Consider the following 19,856-nt stretch of genomic DNA (forward strand, 5'->3'; position numbering starts at 1 on the left):
CCTTGAACAAATCTTTAAAGACTTGAGATAGCAATCTTGCAAATGAAGGGCTGAACACAACATCTGCTCTAAAATATGACTTCTCACACAATATATATCCAATATCTCTGCTTAATCACAAATCCATGCCCGATAATCATAAGTAAATATTTGATAAACAAAATGGCTGCTTCCCTTTTCCTCATCAATAATCCTCCTGTTGGCAATATATATTGCCACAAACAAAACTGTCCCTTCCTACATTGGAGTTCTGGAAACATATCACTGCTATCTCAAGCAATCCACACACTATTTGTAGTGAAGAGTTGGGCCTGTGACCATTAACAGTGTAGCGGTTTCCGCTCTGCTGTCCCTGTGTGGTGATCTCACATCACAGTCACTTTTGGTAACTGTTAAAGCCACATATGGCTTTATGGAGGTGCTGATATGAGGAGAAGGAACAAACTAGGTCTCATAACACATACACAGCCTAACATAAAATGCGTTTTTAAGAAAAGCAGATAAAATTACAATTCCTCTCAATTCCTTCTAAATTCCCTGACATCTCCCTCCAACTGCCCAATCTTAGTTTAAATATATATTTTTCTAGTTCATATTTCTCCTGAATTATGTATCCCATTTACTTCTGCAGAAAAATCTCACTTTGCTTTGTCAAGGCTAAAATATACAAAATATTCAAAAATAAAAAATGTGACAAAACGAACCTAGAAATCAAAAAGTCTAAAAAAAAAAAAGATGTGTTGGTCTAACAGTGTATGAACGCCAAGTCTTTTGTTGACTCCTCCGTTGACAGCTAGTCCTCCATAAGACTCCACTGCAACACCTAAGAACTCATACAATGTTCATACATAATATTCTTCTCTTCAGGACCATCGCAGTCCACATGACAAGAAACTTCTGGTAGGTGTGCAGATCTTTTTGCAATCATAGCAAACTGAGCTTTAACTTTTCTAGACAGCTGACATGACAAGTATCAAAGTTCTTCAGATATTAAAAGGCTTTTTTTAAAGCGCTCTTCTTCATCAATGCTGTTTGTGGTGATGTCATAACGTGCAGGAAAGAAGGAGGGTATTTTTGTTGAAGATGGCGTCACTCAGATTGTTAGTCCAACATTAGATCATTAACAAAAAAAAATGCCCATAAAGCCGTTGAGTTTTTTTCTGCTGAAGTAAATCTATATTGTGAAGGGTAATAAGACCTAGAAGAAAAGAAAACAAAGATGTCTTAATACAAAGAGAAATCATTCTCATTTCATATAATGCGTTATTCAACCACCATCCACACTAAACTGTGTACACTATCCTGAATTCAAAGGAAACATTTATCATGAACAATAGGCTGTCTCAAAGGGGGGGCCTATCGCCTATGGCTGGGATCAACAACCCTACAGTAGACCAGGAACATGTAAGTGCAGAGACAAAAACTTGGATAACACAGAATACAATATTTACAAGAATGGCAGGAGTATAGTGCAGCACTGGGGTTCAGGGCTTACAGGAAGGCAGGTAATTTTAAGACAGGAGATGCTTAATTATCTAAGGCATAGAAACTCATTAATGCCAGAGCTCATATATGTCAGATTAGAACACATCAAATATCTGACACCCAATAAATAAGAAATTAGAAACTGCTACAAGCAGTACAACACCAATATTAGCTATATGGGGATGAAACCCATAAACATTTACATATGAAAACTGTTTAATAAACCAGAATTAAACAATTTGGAAACAATACTTCCATTGGTGAACTGTCTTTGAAGGCTGTGATCTGCCTCTGTTCCGAAAGTCCCAAATCAATAAAACCAGGGCATACAATTTATCTGAGAGATAAGCATCAAAAAATTTAGTAACAAAACATTATATTTTCCTCCTAAAAATAAAACAAAGGTTATGTATTTAGCATACAGTAAGCATTTTAAATATTTTCTTTCTTAGATGTTTTAACAGTGCACTTTTCTGATACCAAAAATTGTTGACGTCAAATTAATTATTACCACATGGATTTTTTTTTTTTTTATTTATTTATATTTTATGGTATACCATAAATTAAAAAAAATATTATTGTTCACCATGGTTAAAAAATGAGCAGCTCAAAAATAAACATCAGTAATTTCCCATTTGGCTACAAGAAATTATACTTCACCATATTGCACCCATTTGGAACATTCTTCAAAAACTGTTTGTTTTTTTGTTTTTTGTTTTTCTACAAAAGCAAAAATTATAGTTAATACACATCTGTAAATACAATTAACATATTCTTTTGTACTTTTATATAAAAGTTTACTCAGCTCAGTCAATTTGCATGACAATACAGCTGTTCACACTCACAAGCCTTGCAACAAACCTGTGTCAAAGTAGAGGGGGGGTTTCAGCAACTTTAAACTAAGACAGAGCTCCTGAATTTCAAACTTTAAACGACATTTGTGAAAATACTTTTTTTTACATGTCACTAAATGCTTTAACATCACTTTCCTTCTTTTAATTAATTTTATTAACTGCATTGGATGTGCCTCCAATGATCACATGATTAGCCACCCCAGCAAGGGTTTATATTCACGATTTTCACGAGTGTAAAATGACTGTACATTCAAACAATTTTAAAAGTTCAAATTGCTCACGATTTAGAAATAAAAATAACATTTTTAGTCCTTTTAAGGTCACACTTTACACACCAAATATATTTTCTTGCTTCTAAAAGTTGCCATGACCAGCATAGCACTGATTTACCTTTAGTTGTACTTGTGGCAAAGGCACATCACTTTAAAAGTCATAAACACAAAACAAATCATTATGCAACCAATATTCATTAAGTGTAACAAATGTTTTGCTGATACAGCACTTTAGGAACATTATTAGAACTAACACAACATAACAACAATCCATGAATCTCACACACCTCTACACGACTAAGGTTGCCCATACACGTTACAATTTTCATACAATTTTCTGTACAATTTTTTTTTTTTTTTTCTTGAAATTTACCTTCAACTATGTAGTACAAAAGCCTGCCTAATTGGATACAAGTGGAAGTGTTTAGCTTTGACTTCATATTATGTTGTTTGTGATAAATCTAACAGAAAAACTGTACAACAAAAAATTGTAACATGTATGGCCACTCCAGCATAATATACTCTTGCATTTAGCTAGTTAAAACCTGTAGACAAAAATATTAGTACATTTCTCTAATAAAGCTGCACTTTCTCTACTTCTGGACTGTACCTAGTCCAGTTCAATAGGTCTCATCTTTCCTCTCTTTTTTTTTATTTTTTTTTTATTTTGTGTACAGTAGGGTCTAATCTATGCCTATACTTAGGTCATTATAAGCGATGTAGGTGGTAGTTCAGGGTACAATGTGCCTACAGTTATTTAAGCAATATTATTATTATTAGGTTTTTTTACATCTGTATTCATTCAAATTTCTCATTGGTTCCCCTCAATCTCCTCTTCACCATGTTTTCACATTGTTCACTTGCATTTATCCATTTATCTAGTGCCTGCTTTTGCTTCATTTGAAAACACTTGGATCGTACTTTTTACATTCTTTGGAGAACTTGGGGTTCTAGGGGTACAAAACCCCTGTGTGCCTTAGTTCCATTTCTTCAGGGAACGAACTGTTCCTGCTCCAAAGTTACAACTCAGTCACACAGACTGATGGGCAATATCTTTGGTGATTAGGAAGGGTTCACAGTGGGATCACACAGATCCTCATTTGAGGTGTACACGGTGGTACAATTCCCCATCTCACACGGTGATGAGACTTCCTGAAGAATTAATCTATTACCAGGTCACCAATTCACACAGACACAAAAGTACCTAGGTAATAGCAGGAACTTCTATATCTGGCCCCAATCCTTGCCCAGGATCTATACCAGACTATAAGGTATAAATCAGCCACACAGACTGACAGGCACACAAATTAATTAGGGTGTTCAGTATTAAAATAGTTCAAGAATGTAAAAAGCACTCCTCTTTCAGCAATCAACCACTCATATGCAGGACACACAGCAAAACATATTCCAACAAATGGTGCAGTATAATAGGATAAATTTTTAGAGAGAGAGTATATAACCTGATAGTTGTGCTTTCCTAAAAAGTCTTCCACTTCAGTTTATAGGCACTGTTTGTGAAATAGAGAAGACAGTACTCCTGCTTATAGTGTGATTTTATGAAGAATCACGCAGAAGAGAACGGGAAGACAGTTTTCTCAATCATAATAGTACTAAAGCTTCAAGCAGTGCTGTTTTTTTAAGCAGCCCATCACCCTTGGCAATAAACCAGGGCCCCACCACATATAGTACTTTATCAATCACACGTTATGAATGATCTTGAGTCCAAAGACCCGATTCCTGACCTGGTCGGTCTCCCGATCGCAGGAACTGCAGAAATCCTACCTAACCACACATTGCTCCTGAAATAGGGCAAATCATTCAGCAGGACACACTCATGCAAAGGACAGTAATAAGTAACCGATAGTACGGAAAGTAAAAAAGAAATTTAAAATAATAAAATTCAACAGCCAAGGTTTTTTTTTTTTTTTTTTTTTTTTTCAGATTGAAAATTATATTTATTTAGACAAACATGTAGATAGGAAGCCATGTTTGGAGAGCAAGTCAATCACATACATTCTGTTGGCTTAATGAACATTGCTCTAACTGGCTAGGGTTTGTAATACACTTTTATACACTACAATGGGTGGCACCTAGCTATCTAATTTCTTTTGAAGTCCCATGTGGTGACATTTTGGAGTCTTTTGGTATGCGGACGGCCATTCACATAGATGTGTGACTTCCAGTTTAGTTCCTTGAACAAATCTTTAAAGACTTGAGGTAGCAATCTTGCAAATGAAGGGCTGAACACAACATCTGTTCTAAAATATGACTTCTCACACAATATATATCCAATATCTCTGCTTAATCACAAATCCATGCCCGATAATCATAAGTAAATATTTGATAAACAAAATGGCTGCTTCCCTTTTCCTCATCACGCCATATGTGTTTCGTCACCACTACGTCATCTGGAGCATCACCACGACGCTCCAGATGACGTTGTGGTGACGAAACACATAGGGCGGGACTAGCTATGTCATACATCACAACGGCGCTCCAGATAACGTTGTGGTGACGAAACGCATAGAGCGGGACTAGCTACGTCATACATCACTTCCGGTAGCAGTGGTTCCGGACGGACTATAACTTTTGTGCAAACCGATCAATATACACTTATTAGGATTTTTTTTTACTAAATATATGTAGCAGAATATATATTGGCCTAAACTGATGAAAAAATTACATTTTAAATTTTTTTTTATTGGGTATGCTTATAGCAGAAAATCCAAAAATATTGTTTCTTGTTTTGTTTTTTTTAAATTGTGGTTCTTTTATTGTTGGGTGGGGAAATACCACCAAAAGAAAGCTCGACTTGTACGAAAAAAAGGAAATCAATTTTTTTTTAAATACAGCGTCGCCCGACCGCGCAATCATCAGTTAAAGCAACGCAGTGCCGTATTGCAAAAAATGGCCTGGTAAGGAAGGGGGTAAAACCATCTGGAGCTGAAGTGGTTAATTACAATATAGGAAGACTTCCCCTCTCCGTGCATAGGAACCACAATAAAAAAGTAAATACCGTATGTATAAATCAAACAAAAAACAAAAAGTAACGAATTCAGTGCATATAAGATAACCAACACCTCAAATAAACCAGCGCCAAGCTAATCAGCAATGTGTTTAAACACAATTAGTCATTTGTGCAAGCAAAGCTACAAAGTAAATGAATAACGAATACTTTTTCAAAACACAAATAACACATATTAACTGAGTGTCCATATAACACAAGTCAGCAGCTCTTGTATGAAACACAAACTGCGTTCATCCACCTAGGTGCAAATCAAATTATCAACCATACTTTCCCACCCCCCATGAGCACACTGCACTAATAGAATTGAATTGCCTAATGGCCCGTACACACGTACCGATTGTCGGCCGTAAATATTCGGCCAACGTCCGACCGGCCGATTGTCGGCTTGTTAGTATGATGCTTCCAACAACCGACTGCTACTTTTCGGCCAAACAAAATCTGGTGTGCAGGCTATAAAATTTTTGTAGGCCAAAAAAGAACGGCCGATTGTTCGTCAGTCAGTACAGATTTCGGCCGACAAAAAGCAGATGAGCAAGACTGGGCATGCTCAGAGAAGAAAAAACACACGGAAAGTTAACCATCACATGACATCACTTCTGAAGTTGGTTGTTGTTGGCCGACAAAATTCGTGTGCAGTCTTCAGCACTTTTCAACCAACACGACAGCACTGGACAAAAGACGGCCGATCGTTCGGCCGACAATCGGTGCGTGTGTACGGGCTTTACTTTATTCAAGAAAAAGAAAAGGAGGATCTGCAAAAGGGTTATCCCAATAGTGTCATCTGGATGAATTAGGAACCTGGGTCTGTGAACTTGCATCCACAACTCTTCTCTCTCAGATTAAATTGTCTAAGGCTCCATTCACATTTGTGCGACTTGTCATGCAACTTTGGACATCAAAGTTGAATGGCAAGTCATTCCTCATGTTTTCCAATGATAACCATTCATATATGCATGACTTAAATTTGCAGCAACTTTAAAGTAGTTCATGCACTACTTTGGTCCAACTTTCATGCAACTTCAGGGCCAAAGACTTTAATGTTAACCTTCAGAAGTTGCATGAAAGTCGTACCTGCATGTTAAACAATGCAACTTGTATGCAACAGTTGTCCATTATCACTGGTCAAGGCCAAAGTCGTATCCAATTGCCCCCATCCAAAGTTGCATCAATATTGTATTAAAGTTCCATCAAAGTTGTATCCAAATTGCACTCCAAAGTCGGTGCAACTTTGGAATCATACAAGTATGGAGCCTTACTTTATTCAAGAAAGACAAAAGAGGCCCTGTAATAATTTGACCTGCACCCGAGTGGATGAACACAGTTTGTCTTTCATACAAGAGCTGGTTGCTTTTTTATCATGGACATGACATTTGTATTTGTGGTACAGTATATGGACACTCAGTTTATACTTGTATGTGTTTTGAATCAGTATCTTTTATTCATTTACTTTGTAACTTTGCTTGAACAAATGATAACATTGTGTGTAAACACATTGCTGATTAGCTTGGGGCTGGGCTATTTGAGAAGTTAGTTACCTTAAATGCACTATAATAAATTATACTGTATGTGATGTTGTCTTTTCTCTGAAGGAGAACTGATTAATAAAATTACCCCCATTAGGAGAAACTCGAAATCATGGAAAACTGAACTCATCAGGGAAATCAAAAAGGCTAAAAAAAGCTTTCTGACCAAATCCAAACTCAGACACCCAGACTGTATAAATAGAAAAACAAAGGTTAGATAAAATGTTTGCATTAGCTAAGGCTAAAAATAACTTTTTTTTTTTTTACACAACAGGCCTACTTTGAATAATTTTTTTCTATGCTTATTTTCAAGTGATCCTATGGCTCTGAACCTCTCCTTTTTAATGTACATTGGTGATAAAATGTATGTAAAATAAACTGTTCAAATAGAAAATACCTGATTAAAAAAAAAAAAGAAAGAAAGATGCTGTGATGAATAATAATTTATAATGGATAATCTTTCATTAGCAATAGGGTATTTATTACCTTGGCAAAAAGACTGAGCATTTTTGGAACCTGACCCTGGATATCCTTCCTTGTCCACAATGTACAAACACACCCTTTGCTTGGATTGCTTGTATAAACAGGGAGCATTACAATTGCTGACTATTCCAGGTATTATTCACAACAGTGAAACATGGCTCAGTCTAAGCAGAAAACAGATCACCAAATATTAATGGACACATTGCTGGCAATCAAAAAAACATCAGCTGAGGATTTGCTGTTTAATTATAAAGGGGTTCTATACCCCAGCGCCATCTGCAGTGAGGAGATGTTTGGGGCACTGGAAACATTTGAAGCCAGAGATGATGATTTATTGATTGTCACCTACCCCAAATGTGGTGAGTAGATTTTTGAATAAAACTACATTACAAATATAAATGCTACGTTCACCTTTAAAGTAGTATTAAACCCTAAAGCAAACATTTTTTATATTGCAGTTTATCAATTCCTAGATTGGATGGCTGTATTTGTTTCCTTTTTTAGGCTTCTCTATATTCTTCAGGTGATCCTGCTAGTAAGTCTATTGTTTGCACAGCACATTCTCTCTAGCAGAATGTATCAGTTTATGAATAGGACAAACCACTTAACACTTGCAGGCAGAGGCCTAGCTTGGAGCTTGTGGGCCCCAATGCAAAAGTTGACCTGGGGCCCCCCACTACCACCCACCACTTCCACTGCAGTGCAGGCTATTCCGATGGGTGTATATGTAGAAGAGAAAAGTCAAAGGGCTTGACCTGATTTCAGATTCACATATAAGCCCACCGCTTTCACCCGGCAGTTCTGAGTGGGTCCTACCTGCCTCCTCTAAGCATGACTAAACAGGGTGGGGAGGGGGAAGCTGTACTACTCTGGGTGGGCTGAGCAGAGAGTGTGCTGCTGGGGTAAAGAGCTTGCCCCATCAACCTGTGTAGGTGAAATCAGAAAATAAGAGGGCCTTTGACCAGGGCCGCTGATAGGGGGGACCACCTCTTGTAGGGGGCCCGAACACAGGTGGGCCCACGCAGGGCAAGGGATTAGTGATGAACGACATTTATAGAACTTTTCCTCCAGCAGCTGAAAGCTGGTCTCTCCCCCTCTCCCTGCTGCCAGCTTTTATCTGCTGAGAAAGAGACAGTTGTCTCTCACTAATCCCCCTCCCTGTGTTTTCTCCCCTCCCAGCGCTGGCTTTAATGTTAGCTCTTCTCCTGAGTTTGTTATCTCTGTAACTTTGTTTCTCTCCCTCTGTCTCTCTGATCCAGAGCCCTAACTGCCCAGCCTGTATATTTTCTTCATCTCAACGTCATTTTTATTTATTAACTCAGTTTTTCTTTTAGATTCAGCAGGAATTCTGTGGGTTATGTTGTATTTGTTTCTGCTAATAATGATTTTATTGCATTTTTAGCTAAATATAGCTTATTATTTTCTTGGGGGGGGGGCTGTCAGGTAGTTTGTAAGGGGCCCAGCGATTTCTATCAGCAGCCCAGCCTGTGACAGGCCCACTGAGTTTACTGAATTACCTATGCAGGGTGATGGGGGCAAGCCCTTTACCCCAGCAACACAGTACAAAATAGGGGTAGGCAACTTTTGGAAGGTGGAGATCTACCTGAACAACATGAAAGAGATCAAAGATGACCGGGGTTTGGCACTTTTTTTTTTTTAAGAAATTAACTATTAAGGCCTAACTAAATAGTAAGGGAAATTTAGAAAAATATAATTAAACAACCATCATTTTAAAAATATAACTTAGCCTACCTTATATGTGGACAGTGTCAGTCAGTAGGGCAGTGGAGGGTGTCAGTTAGTAGGGCAGTGGAGTGTGTCAGTCAGTAGGGCAGTGGAGGGTGTTGGTCAGTAAGGCAGTGGATGGTGTCAGTCAGTAGGGCAGTGGACAGTGTAGGTCAGTAGGGCAGTGGATGTGTCAGTCAGTAAGGCAGTGGATAGTGTCAGTCAGTAGAGCAGTGGGTTGTGTCAGTCAGTAGGACAGTGGACGGTGTCAGTCAGTAGGGCAGTGGATGGTGTTAGTCAATAGGACAGTGGATAATATCAGTAGGGTAGTGGACGGTGTCAGTCAGTAGAGCAGTGGATGGTGTCAGTCAGTAGTCATACATTGAACAACCCCGGTTCGGTTCTCACCAGAACTCTTGAACCGTTCAGAGCCGAATAACGAGTCTATGGGACTGGAAAAATCTGGACTGGAAAAATCAACAGTGCTCATTTTGAGGGCTTATATGCAAGTTATTAGGCATACAAAAGGTACGGGGGTCCGGGTACTGCCCTGGGGGACATGTATCAATGGAAAAAAAGTTTGTAGAAAACATAATTTTTAAATGAGCAGTGATTTACTGATGCTTAATCACTTCTGGACCGGAAAGGTTTTGCCCCCTTAATGACCAGGCAATTTTTTGTGATTGGGCACTGCGTTATTTTAACTGACAATTGTGCAGTCGTGCGATGGTGTACCCTAATAAAATAGATGCATTTTTTCCCCACAAATAAAGCTTTCTTTTGGTGGTATTTGATCACCTGTGCGATTGTTATTTTTTGCGCTATATACAAAAAAGAGCGACAATTCTGAATATATATATATATATTTTTTTTTCACTTTCTGCTATATAATATTACCCCAAAAAAATTAAAAAATTAAAATCAAAATTTTTCATCCTTTCAGGTCAATTTTTATTCTGCTACATATTTTTGGTAAAAAAAATCCAAGTAAGCGAATTTTGATTGGTTTGCACAAAGGTTATTGCGTCTACAAACTAGGAGCAACATTTATGGAATTTTTACTATTAATGGCAGCGATCTGCGATTTTTAGCAGGACTGCGACATTGCGGCAGACAGATCGGAACCCTAACTGATATTTTTTACACTTTTGGGGGGACCAGTGACATTACTACAGTTTTCAGTGCTAAAAATATGCACTGTTACTGATTTAATGACACTGGCAGGGAAGGGGTTAATCCAGGGGTGATCAAAGGGTTAAGTGTGAGCCTAGGGGAGTGATTTCTAACTGTATGAGGAGAGGAATCAACACAGAGACCTGTGATCATAAATAGGTGGATCACAGGCTCTCTGTGTTCATTCCAGAGAGAACCACGGTCAGCTGTGTTTACAACAGCAGACCAACATTCTCTCTCAGCAGGGAGTGATCGTGGCTGCCCGGCAGGGGTTGGACACGCAGGTACTGCAGTTCTCGGTTCCCATAGCCGAGCCAGCCTGCCGCAGTATATCCACCGCGGGCAGTCGGCAAGCGGTTAAACTGAAACAAAAAAATCAAAAAGTTCCTTTAAACATAGTACCTGGGGGTTCTCCTTTGTCTGCCTGTAAAGTGGCACATCTGTACCATGTATAGAATCTGCTGCAGCAAAAATTTAATTTATGAAAGCAAAAAAATGACATTTTCCCTGCAAGCTTTCTTTATTTTACAAACAATGGCTTGGGGAGCCAGTCTGTATGATGAGGCCACAATTTAGTGTACTCTGAACAAAATTAGAGATTTTTTTGGATACATTTTGGTGTCTGTTTCACAGACTTTAAATAGAAGTAGCAGGTGCGGAAAAAATGGGCTTTGGGTGTTGCTGGTGCCTTCACACTGCAAACCTAAAGAAGTACTCTTGATGAAAGCAAGAATTGGCCTTGCTGTAAAAAATTGAAATGATATGCACCTGTCAAACAGGTGTGGAAAAAGTGGTTCTTTGGTGTTAATTGTGCCCATGAAACTTATACCAAAAAAAATCTTCCAGATAAAATCAACTCCCACAAAGCTAGAAAGCATAGACTGTCCAGAAAACACTTAATCGACTTAAGAGGCTTGAAAGCTGCTGCTAATCCAGGACTGATTCATTTTGATAAATGTCAGCCGGTCCACGGAGTCTGTGGACAGACACGCTCTTTTATCTGTCACAAACCTCCAGCAGCACTGAATGCCCGTTCAGAAAGCACGCTAGATGCAGGGAAGCCCAGCAGCTCAATTGCATACTGGGCAAGTTCTGGCCATGTGGTCTATGCTCATGACTCAGTAACCCAGTGGATCCTCAAATGGAAAGCTCTCCATGTCTAGATAATCTCCCACCATATGATGCAGACACTGACAATGAGATGTGAAAGTTGACAGCCCTGGGTGCCAAGAACTAAAAAGATTTTGAAATGCATCATTGAGGCGACCCCCTTCTCCACCGCTCTTTTCTTGACCAACAGAAACCTTTAAAACTAGTAGAGTTGGACAAACGGTTTTACCTAAGCATGAGTTCAGGAATATTGGCTGTTCGCCCGTTTGAAGCATACCCAAATTGTCGGGGAGCTTGACTGTTTGTTCGGCCCTCTGAACTACCACAATACACTGTGCCTCTGCACAGTGCATTGGAAGCCCTAAATGGCTGAAGCAATGAAAGCTTTGCCCAATCAGGGCACGGAGCACAGTCAGAGTCATGAATGAATAAAGTAATGATGTCTGTGCCCAATTATGGCTCATTGCACTTAGTCCCACCCCACATTATAAAAATATTCTCCCCATAGCGGCCATTTGCAGTGTGATATCGGCATGGAGGGAGATAGAACAGGTCTCTGTTCAGTGCTACTAGCAAGTTAGTGTCCTATAGTGTGCTATTGTGATACTATTGTCAGTGTAGAACATGGGTGTCCAACCTTTTGGCTTCTCTGGGCCACATTGAGTGTAGAGATATTTTCTCTGGCCGCATATAAAATATATACTATAGTTAAGGTATATAAGTAATAAAACGCCGCCACACCCTTCCCGTGCTGACGCGCCCCCCCAGCACTTATTTAACACAACTAGCGGATGATCCCCTCCGAGGCAGCCTCTGTGGCTGTGCCCCGACTCGACTTCCTTCCTCCCCAGCAAAAAAAAAATTGTCAGGGAGCAGTGGGCCGCATTGCCTGCGATTCCAGGCCGCATTGCCTGCGGTTCCAGGCTGCAGGTTGGACATGCCTGGTGTAGAATATCAGTTTAGTGTGAATCTAGGGATTGTGAAGTGTGAGTGTAGTTTGACCATTCATTTTTACTTTGGTGTCAGTTTATTTTGTCAGGGCAGGATTCCTGTAGTATATTTCAGTGTGTTACTGCATGTTTAACGCAGCATTTTTCAGTGCGCTAGTGCACGTTTAATGCAGCATATTTCAGTGCGCTACTGCACGTTTCAGCCAGTATACTTCAGGGCGGTACTGCACATTTAACGCAGTATATTTCAGTGCGTTAGTGCACGTTTAACGCAGTATATTTCAGTGTGTTACTGCATGTTTAATGCAGTATATTTCAGTGCATTACTGCATGTTTAACGCAGTATATTTTAGTGCATTAATGCACGTTAAAAGCAGTTGTAATATTTGGGGTGATAGCTCCAAGGGATCACGTGCACAAGCCAGGTAAACTTAAACAAGACGTGGTTTATTTTCTTTCACAACAGAAATAAAGCTTTCAGCAGCAAACAGTTCAGAAAACAGGCATAACTTAAAAGTCCGGTTAACTCCAGCATAAATGGTAAATTATAATACGATACCGGATTTTGGCAGGGGCTTTTACCCCAGGTATGTAGTCCCAAGCAGCGGCTCATCTCCAGCCACCATGCAGCACACAAACACATTTGTTTTTAGCAGCTCAGTCTCCCAGGTGTATGTCCAGCTCCTACTCTCCACACCCACTGACACCACTTCCTGTCTTTAAGAGCTGGTCTCTCTGGGAGAGGGCTTAACCCTTACCTTCCTGTGATCCCATACTTCCCTTAAAGGGACCACAGCCCAAATATTGGTGAAATGTAACACCCATCCAGGACCCAACCTCTATGACCTCCACATAATATACTTCAGTGTGTTACTGCACGTTTAACACAGTATATTTCAGTGAATTACTGCACGTTTAATGCAGTACATCTTAGTGTGTTACTGCACGTTTAATGCAGTGTATCTCAGTGCATTACTGCACGTTTAACGCAGTATATTTCAGTGTGTTACTGCATGTTTAACGCAGTATATTTTAATGCATTAGTGCACATTTAACGCAGTATATTTCAGTGTGTCACTGCACGTTTACCGCAGTATTTTTCAGTGCGGTATATTTCAGTGCAATAGTGCACGTTTACCACAGTATATTGTAGTAGGTCAGTGTAGTTTTACTGCAGTATATTGTGGTGTGTCAATGTAGTGTGTCTGTGTAGTGAGTACTAAAGTGCACCAAACACCATTTTCCATTGATTAAAGTGCATCCAAGTACATATTTCAAATAGGGATTGACTGATTATCGGCAAAGCCGATTATCGGAGGGCCGATATGCACTTTTCCTGATATATCAGTATTGGGCTCGGAACTTGCCGATATTATCGATATTGTCGTGACGTCATTGCGTATGTTGTGCCAGACGCCTCCGTGCACTGGGCCTAACCTTATGCCTTCTTAGGCCGCCTCCCTCGCCTTGGACAGCCTCATCTGGAGTCGGGAGTCTCTCGGGAGTTTATAACACAGCCACCCACCCACCCACAGCAGCCTGGTGCCAGCCAGCCACCCACAGGCCCTGTACCAGCCAGCTAGCCACAGGCACTGTACCAGCCAGCCAGCCACCCACCCACAGGCCCTGTGCCAGACAGCTAGCCACAGCCACTGTACCAGCCAGCCACCCACATGCCCTGTACCAGCCAGCCAGCCACAGACACTGTACCAGCCAGCCAGCCACCCACAGGCCCTGCACCAGTCAGCCACCCACAGCCCCTGTGCTAGCCACCCACCCACCCACCCACCACAAGGTGCCAGCCAGCCAGCCACCCACCACAGGGTGTCAGCCAGCCACCCATCACAGGATGCCAGCCAGCCACACACCACAGGGTGCCAGCCAGCCACCCACCACAGGGTGCAAGCCAGCCAGACACCCACCACAGGGTGCCAGCGAGCCAGAAACCCCCCACAGGGTGCCAGCCAGCCAGCCAGCAACCACAGGGTGCCAGCCAGCCAGCCACCCACCCACCACCACAGGGTGCCAGCCAGCGAGCCACCCACCACAGGGTGACAGCCAGCCACCGACCACAGGGTGCCAGACAGCCAGCCACCTACCACCACAGGGTGCCAGCCAGCCACCCACCACAACAGGGTGCCAGCCACCCACCACCACAGGGTGCCAGCCACCCACCACCACAGGGTGCCAGGCGGCCAGCCAGCCACCCACCACCACAGGGTGCCAGCTAGCCACCCACCACCACAGGGTGACAGCCAGCCACCCACTACCACAGGGTGCCAGCCAGCCACCCACCACAGGGTGTCAGACAACCACTCACCCATTACAGGGTGCCAGCAAGCCAGCCACCCACCACAGTGTGCTAGACAGCCAACCACTCACCACAGGGTGCAAGCCAGCCAGCCACCCACCACCACAGGGTGCCAGCCAGCCTGTTTTTTTAACCCTATATTCAATTTGTGTCTTTCAAATTTCAATGGAGATGGATGCCGATAGAAAAAGTAAAAGTGTGATATGGGACTATTTCTCGTCTCCATCTCCAGGAAAAGCAGCAGTGTGCAACACGTGCACAAACAATGTAAGCATGGGATCAGCAATTGCAAAACCCAAAAATAAGTCAAATCTTTGGGCCCATCTAAGAGTTCATCATGTTAAATTATACCATGCACCACAGAAAAAACACAATCAATCCCAAGGTGAAATACCAGTATACCAGCGGGCAACAATAACAGTTATTCACTAACAAAAGGACAGCGCTTGCCAAATTGACAATAGCAATACTTCTCAAATACATAAATTGGTGTTATGAAAAATATAAAAATGATTAGAAGGGCCGCTAGTGCTTGAAATTAATATGTTCAATAAATAGTGCAATAATCTGAAAAAGTGCAGATAGTGCTGGGAAAAAGTCCAATATAATGTGCAATATGATTGATGAAAAAAGTGCTTGTAATGTTGCAAACTAAGGTGCTGGGGTGCTCAACCAGTGCAGAGTGTCTCAATCCCCTTCTGGGACCCTACTCACCGGAAGCGATGGACCCTCTACTAGGGGTCAAATACTGTAAGCTTGGGACTGATACACATCCAAAGGAGATATCCTCTAGGCTGGCGCTCTGTTACTGTGGCCTCTTATTGATAGTTTCTCTGGGCAGTTTTGTGAGATACTCTATATAGAAAAAATGATCTTTGTAGGACAATTCTGACCATAGAAAGCCTTGTGTGTGCCAATAAAATTATAGATGTGTTCCATGAGATGAGGAAATAACGTCTGATCCTGGTGAAGGTTCTCTCAGCTCTCCCAGAAATTATGTCTCTTCCTTCCTTGGAGAGCCGAGAGAACCTTGAGACACTGCACTGGTTGTTGTTTGGAGCACCCCAGCACCTTCATTTGCAACATTACAAGCACTTTTTTCATCAATCATATTGCACATTATATTGGACTTTTTCCTAGCACTATCTGCACTTTTTCAGATTATTGCCCTATTTATTGAACATATTAATTTCAAGCACTAGTGCACCTTCTAATCATTTTATATTTTTCATAACACCAATTTATGTATTTTACTTGGGGAACAGCAGCTGCATTATTCATTTACACGTGTATTTTAGTCACTAATTGTTTATATTTACTTAGCGTGAGTTTTAATTATTTATATTAACAATAACAGATATGTTTCAGAAAAAAAAAAGGTGGCTAATTTGGATGGAAGGTCACAACTGCTGGACAGAGTAATCACAGAGATGATGGTCACTGATAACCAGCCATTTACAATGGTGTCTGACTCTGGATTTAGGCAGTTGATGTCCATAGTTGAGCCAAGGTACACACTGAAGAGTGACAAATATTATTGAACTGAAATGCTGGGAAAGATTCACCAAAAGATCGTTGAGAAAGCAAAGGCTATGCTGAAACCAGAGAATGCTGGCAACTCACTCTCATTCACCACTGACTGCTGGTCAGGACAAAGAGAGTCACTAATGAGTCTTACATGCCACTTCATTGGACAAGAAGGCATTTGGTGTTGAATATAAAAGTGATGCAACGATCCCACACTGGGGAGTACATTAGAGAAAGGTTTCTAGGCATGCTGGAAGACTGGGGAATCACCAAAGGCCGAGTGATGCTTGTGCTTCGAGACAGCGGGTGAAAGTAATGAGGCTTGCTGACGTGTCAGACCTCAGTTGCACACACCCTCCAACTTGTGGTAAATGATCGTATGTCAAACCAGAGAGCTTTGCTTGATATAATTGGCATGCTGAAGAGGTGTGCAGGCCATTTTCATCATTCAATCCTTGCCGAACAGTGACTGAGGTGCATTCAGGAAGACCTTGGCCTACCCAAAAACAACTTGATTAACGCTGTTCCAACACGATGGAACTCAACATTTCACATGCTGCAAAGAATGCTGGAGCAGAAGTGAGCTCTTACCATCTATTCAGGTGAATATGGAGGATATTCTGTCCTACTGCTGATCAGTGGGACAATGTAGCCTATGTCATTGAGACCCTCCTCCCCATAGAGGCAGTGACACTAGAGGTGAGTCATTACGACTCATCCGTGTCATCTGTCATCCCATGTGTGAGAGTGCTGAAGATGCTTCTTCAAGAGAATGAAGGACCCAAAACACGTGGCACTAAAACATGTAGGCAGGCCATGAGGGACAGCCTCGCCAAACGTTTTGAGAAGCATGAAGAGAATAAAAATGTTGTGCTTGCATATCTTTTGGATCCTCGATACAAGAATCATGCTTTCTCTTCTGAAGAGGTATTGGCCAAGGCAAAATAATGGCTAACAGAAGATATTCAACAGGAGGAGGTTCCTGCCGAAAAGACGCAGGTTTCTAAAGTGGAAGAGCAGGATGCTGCAAAAAGTGAAAAATGTCCAAAAAGACAACGAACAGAAGAAAAACACCATCATGGTCTAATAGATGCCATGTTTAGTGTTTTATTGGGGCCTCATGCAGCAGAAGATTCTTCTGAATCTGCAATAATGACCCTGAATGATATGACCCTGGATGATGAACTTCATCTCTATTTGAAGGAACCAGTAATTGACAGAAGAAGTGGTGATCCTCTTCAGTGGTGGAAAGAAAATGAGGCACGCTACAAAAGACTTGTTTCTCATGCTAGAAGATACCTCTCTGCTCCTCCTTCCTCGGTACCAAGTGAGCATGTTTTTAGTGAAGTGGCAGCAATGTATGAAAATAACAGAAGCCGTTTAACTGGTGAACATGCTGAAATGTTATGCTTTCTGCACTATAATATTGTTCTACTTAACTGGGAGTATTGAAAGTGAGTAGTACTAGTGTTCACTGTTCAGTCCACTGTCTTTTGCACTGCAGCGCAGCTACTAGATTTAATCATTGCAGAGCAGACAGTGAGTGCACTACTGCAGCAGTTTATGTAAATTTTGTTTTGGGAAGCCTTTAGTTATTATTTTCCCAGCACTTTATTTTTCACAGTTGTCTACAGTTGTCTACTCTTCTAGGACTCGTTCGTTCACATGATGTGAAACTGATGTACCTGCAAGTGAAAGCTGTGTGGTTTACTTACCAGTTTTCATGCAGGTAAGGTGGGAATAACGAGCCTTTCATGTTAAAAATGTTAATAAACAAACATTAACATGTTCAGTACCAGATTTGTGTCAAAAATTGTCTTTATTTTTCAAAACTTTAAATGTACAAAATATCGGCCAATATTGGCCGAAAACTATACTTAGTGACCAAAATATCGGTATCGCCCCTGAAAAAACCATATCGGTCTATCCCTAATTTCAACATCATTATAACATTTGAATAATAAGCTCTCACCCATTATGTCTGGGAGGCCAACAACGAGAGGCAGATGTTCCCATGGCACTATGAGGGGGCCAGCAGGGTATGTGTCCACAGGCAAAGGTGGACATAGTCTGTCCCCAGGCAGGGTCAAATTTCCTCTGTTAGTGACGTTACCCTTACTATCCAGCCACAGCATTCAGAGGAGGTGGTGGACTGGCTTACTAAACCATCCTCATCATCCTCATCCTCCGTCACCAATGTAGCTGCCAGAGTGGCTTATTCTGCCTTCTTATACACAACTACTACGGCTATAGCCCTATCATCAGGCATGCAGGAGTCAACTTAGTTATTTGAACATGGCGTCAGCCACTTGCTCCCTGACAATGCACAGCCAATATTTGATTCAGATCTTGGTTCTGAGGTTGAGGAAGGTAGGAACAGTAGCCTACAGAGAGGGGAGAACACTGGTAAACAACAAATTGGCATGTTACCCGAGCTGCAGCATATTGCCAAGTTGTCTCCAGTGATAATGAGGATGGAGGGGATAATGATGATGTAGTCAATGACGAGGTGGAACTCGACTTAGGCAATACTGCAGCGGCTGCACATGTGTGGCAGGGACACATAGCATCAAGGAGAAGGATCACTATTGGTTGGCAACCCTCCTTGACCACTGTTACAATAGGAAAGTCTCAGTACTCATCCTGCCCCCACAGAAGGAGCAGAAGATGAAATCTCTGGAGAACACATTAAAGAGGAGTTTATATAATGCCTTTCCAGACTCGGCTAAGTTACAGTCTCATGAAGGCTGGTTTTTAGAGATGGGCTGAAGGAACCCCTGTTTGTTGACAGCCCTCTGCTGCATGTGCAGCCACTGCAGCATTGCCAAAGTTGAGTTCCACCTGGCAGGAATGTCACAAATCAGGCGGTTTACTGGCAGGTGGAATTCCTGCTCAATATCAGCCAACTGAGTACTGGCTGTGTATGACTGCCTGAAATGGCTACAGACTCTTCTGGCCTGCTTCAGCAGATCTTCCAACCCTGGGTACCTGTTTAAGAAATGTTGCACCACCAAACTGAGGACATGTGCCAGGCATGGCACGTGTCAACTTTCCCTGTCTAAGGGCAGACAGGAGGTTTGGGTCATAGCACCCCACCATTTCTGGCTCCAGCTGGCTTGGCATGAACCACCTCTGGGCCTGCCCCTGCAGAGTTGCAAGAATCTCTGTTTCGATGTGGCTCCTGTTCCCTAGACAGACCAGCTGAAGCACTGCTTGGCATCTTTAAGCCTGACTCATTGAAAAGCCCCTTGAACGCTTAGGGGATACTGGTGGTTACTAGGATAATTCAGCAGAGGAAGGCATGAAGGAGGAGGAGGAGGTGGAGCTGAGAAGTCTAGCATCCTCCCTACCAGCTGTATAGAGATGTGGCAGGAAAAAAAGCAGCACTGAGCTCTGTCCAAACAGAGTTACCCAG

At 41.6% G+C, this 19,856-nt stretch overlaps 1 protein-coding gene across 2 annotated transcripts in view; it reads left to right on the top strand.

Annotated features, from left to right (window-relative positions):
• Nucleotides 1–7,746: 7,746 nt before the first annotated feature.
• LOC309549693 (sulfotransferase 6B1-like) overlaps nt 7,747–19,856 on the top strand; it is a 607,359-nt gene continuing 595,249 nt past the window's right edge. For both annotated transcript variants that reach the window (XM_082250141.1, XM_082250140.1), the window contains exon 1: nt 7,747–8,004. In XM_082250141.1, the coding sequence (XP_082106267.1) occupies nt 7,800–8,004 (205 nt within the window). In that variant the 5' untranslated portion in view covers nt 7,747–7,799. The remainder of the gene's footprint in view (nt 8,005–19,856) is intronic.

Source organism: Pelophylax lessonae (assembly GCF_965119305.1).
Source record: "Pelophylax lessonae genome assembly, chromosome: 3".
Taxonomy (NCBI): Eukaryota; Metazoa; Chordata; class Amphibia; order Anura; family Ranidae; genus Pelophylax; species Pelophylax lessonae.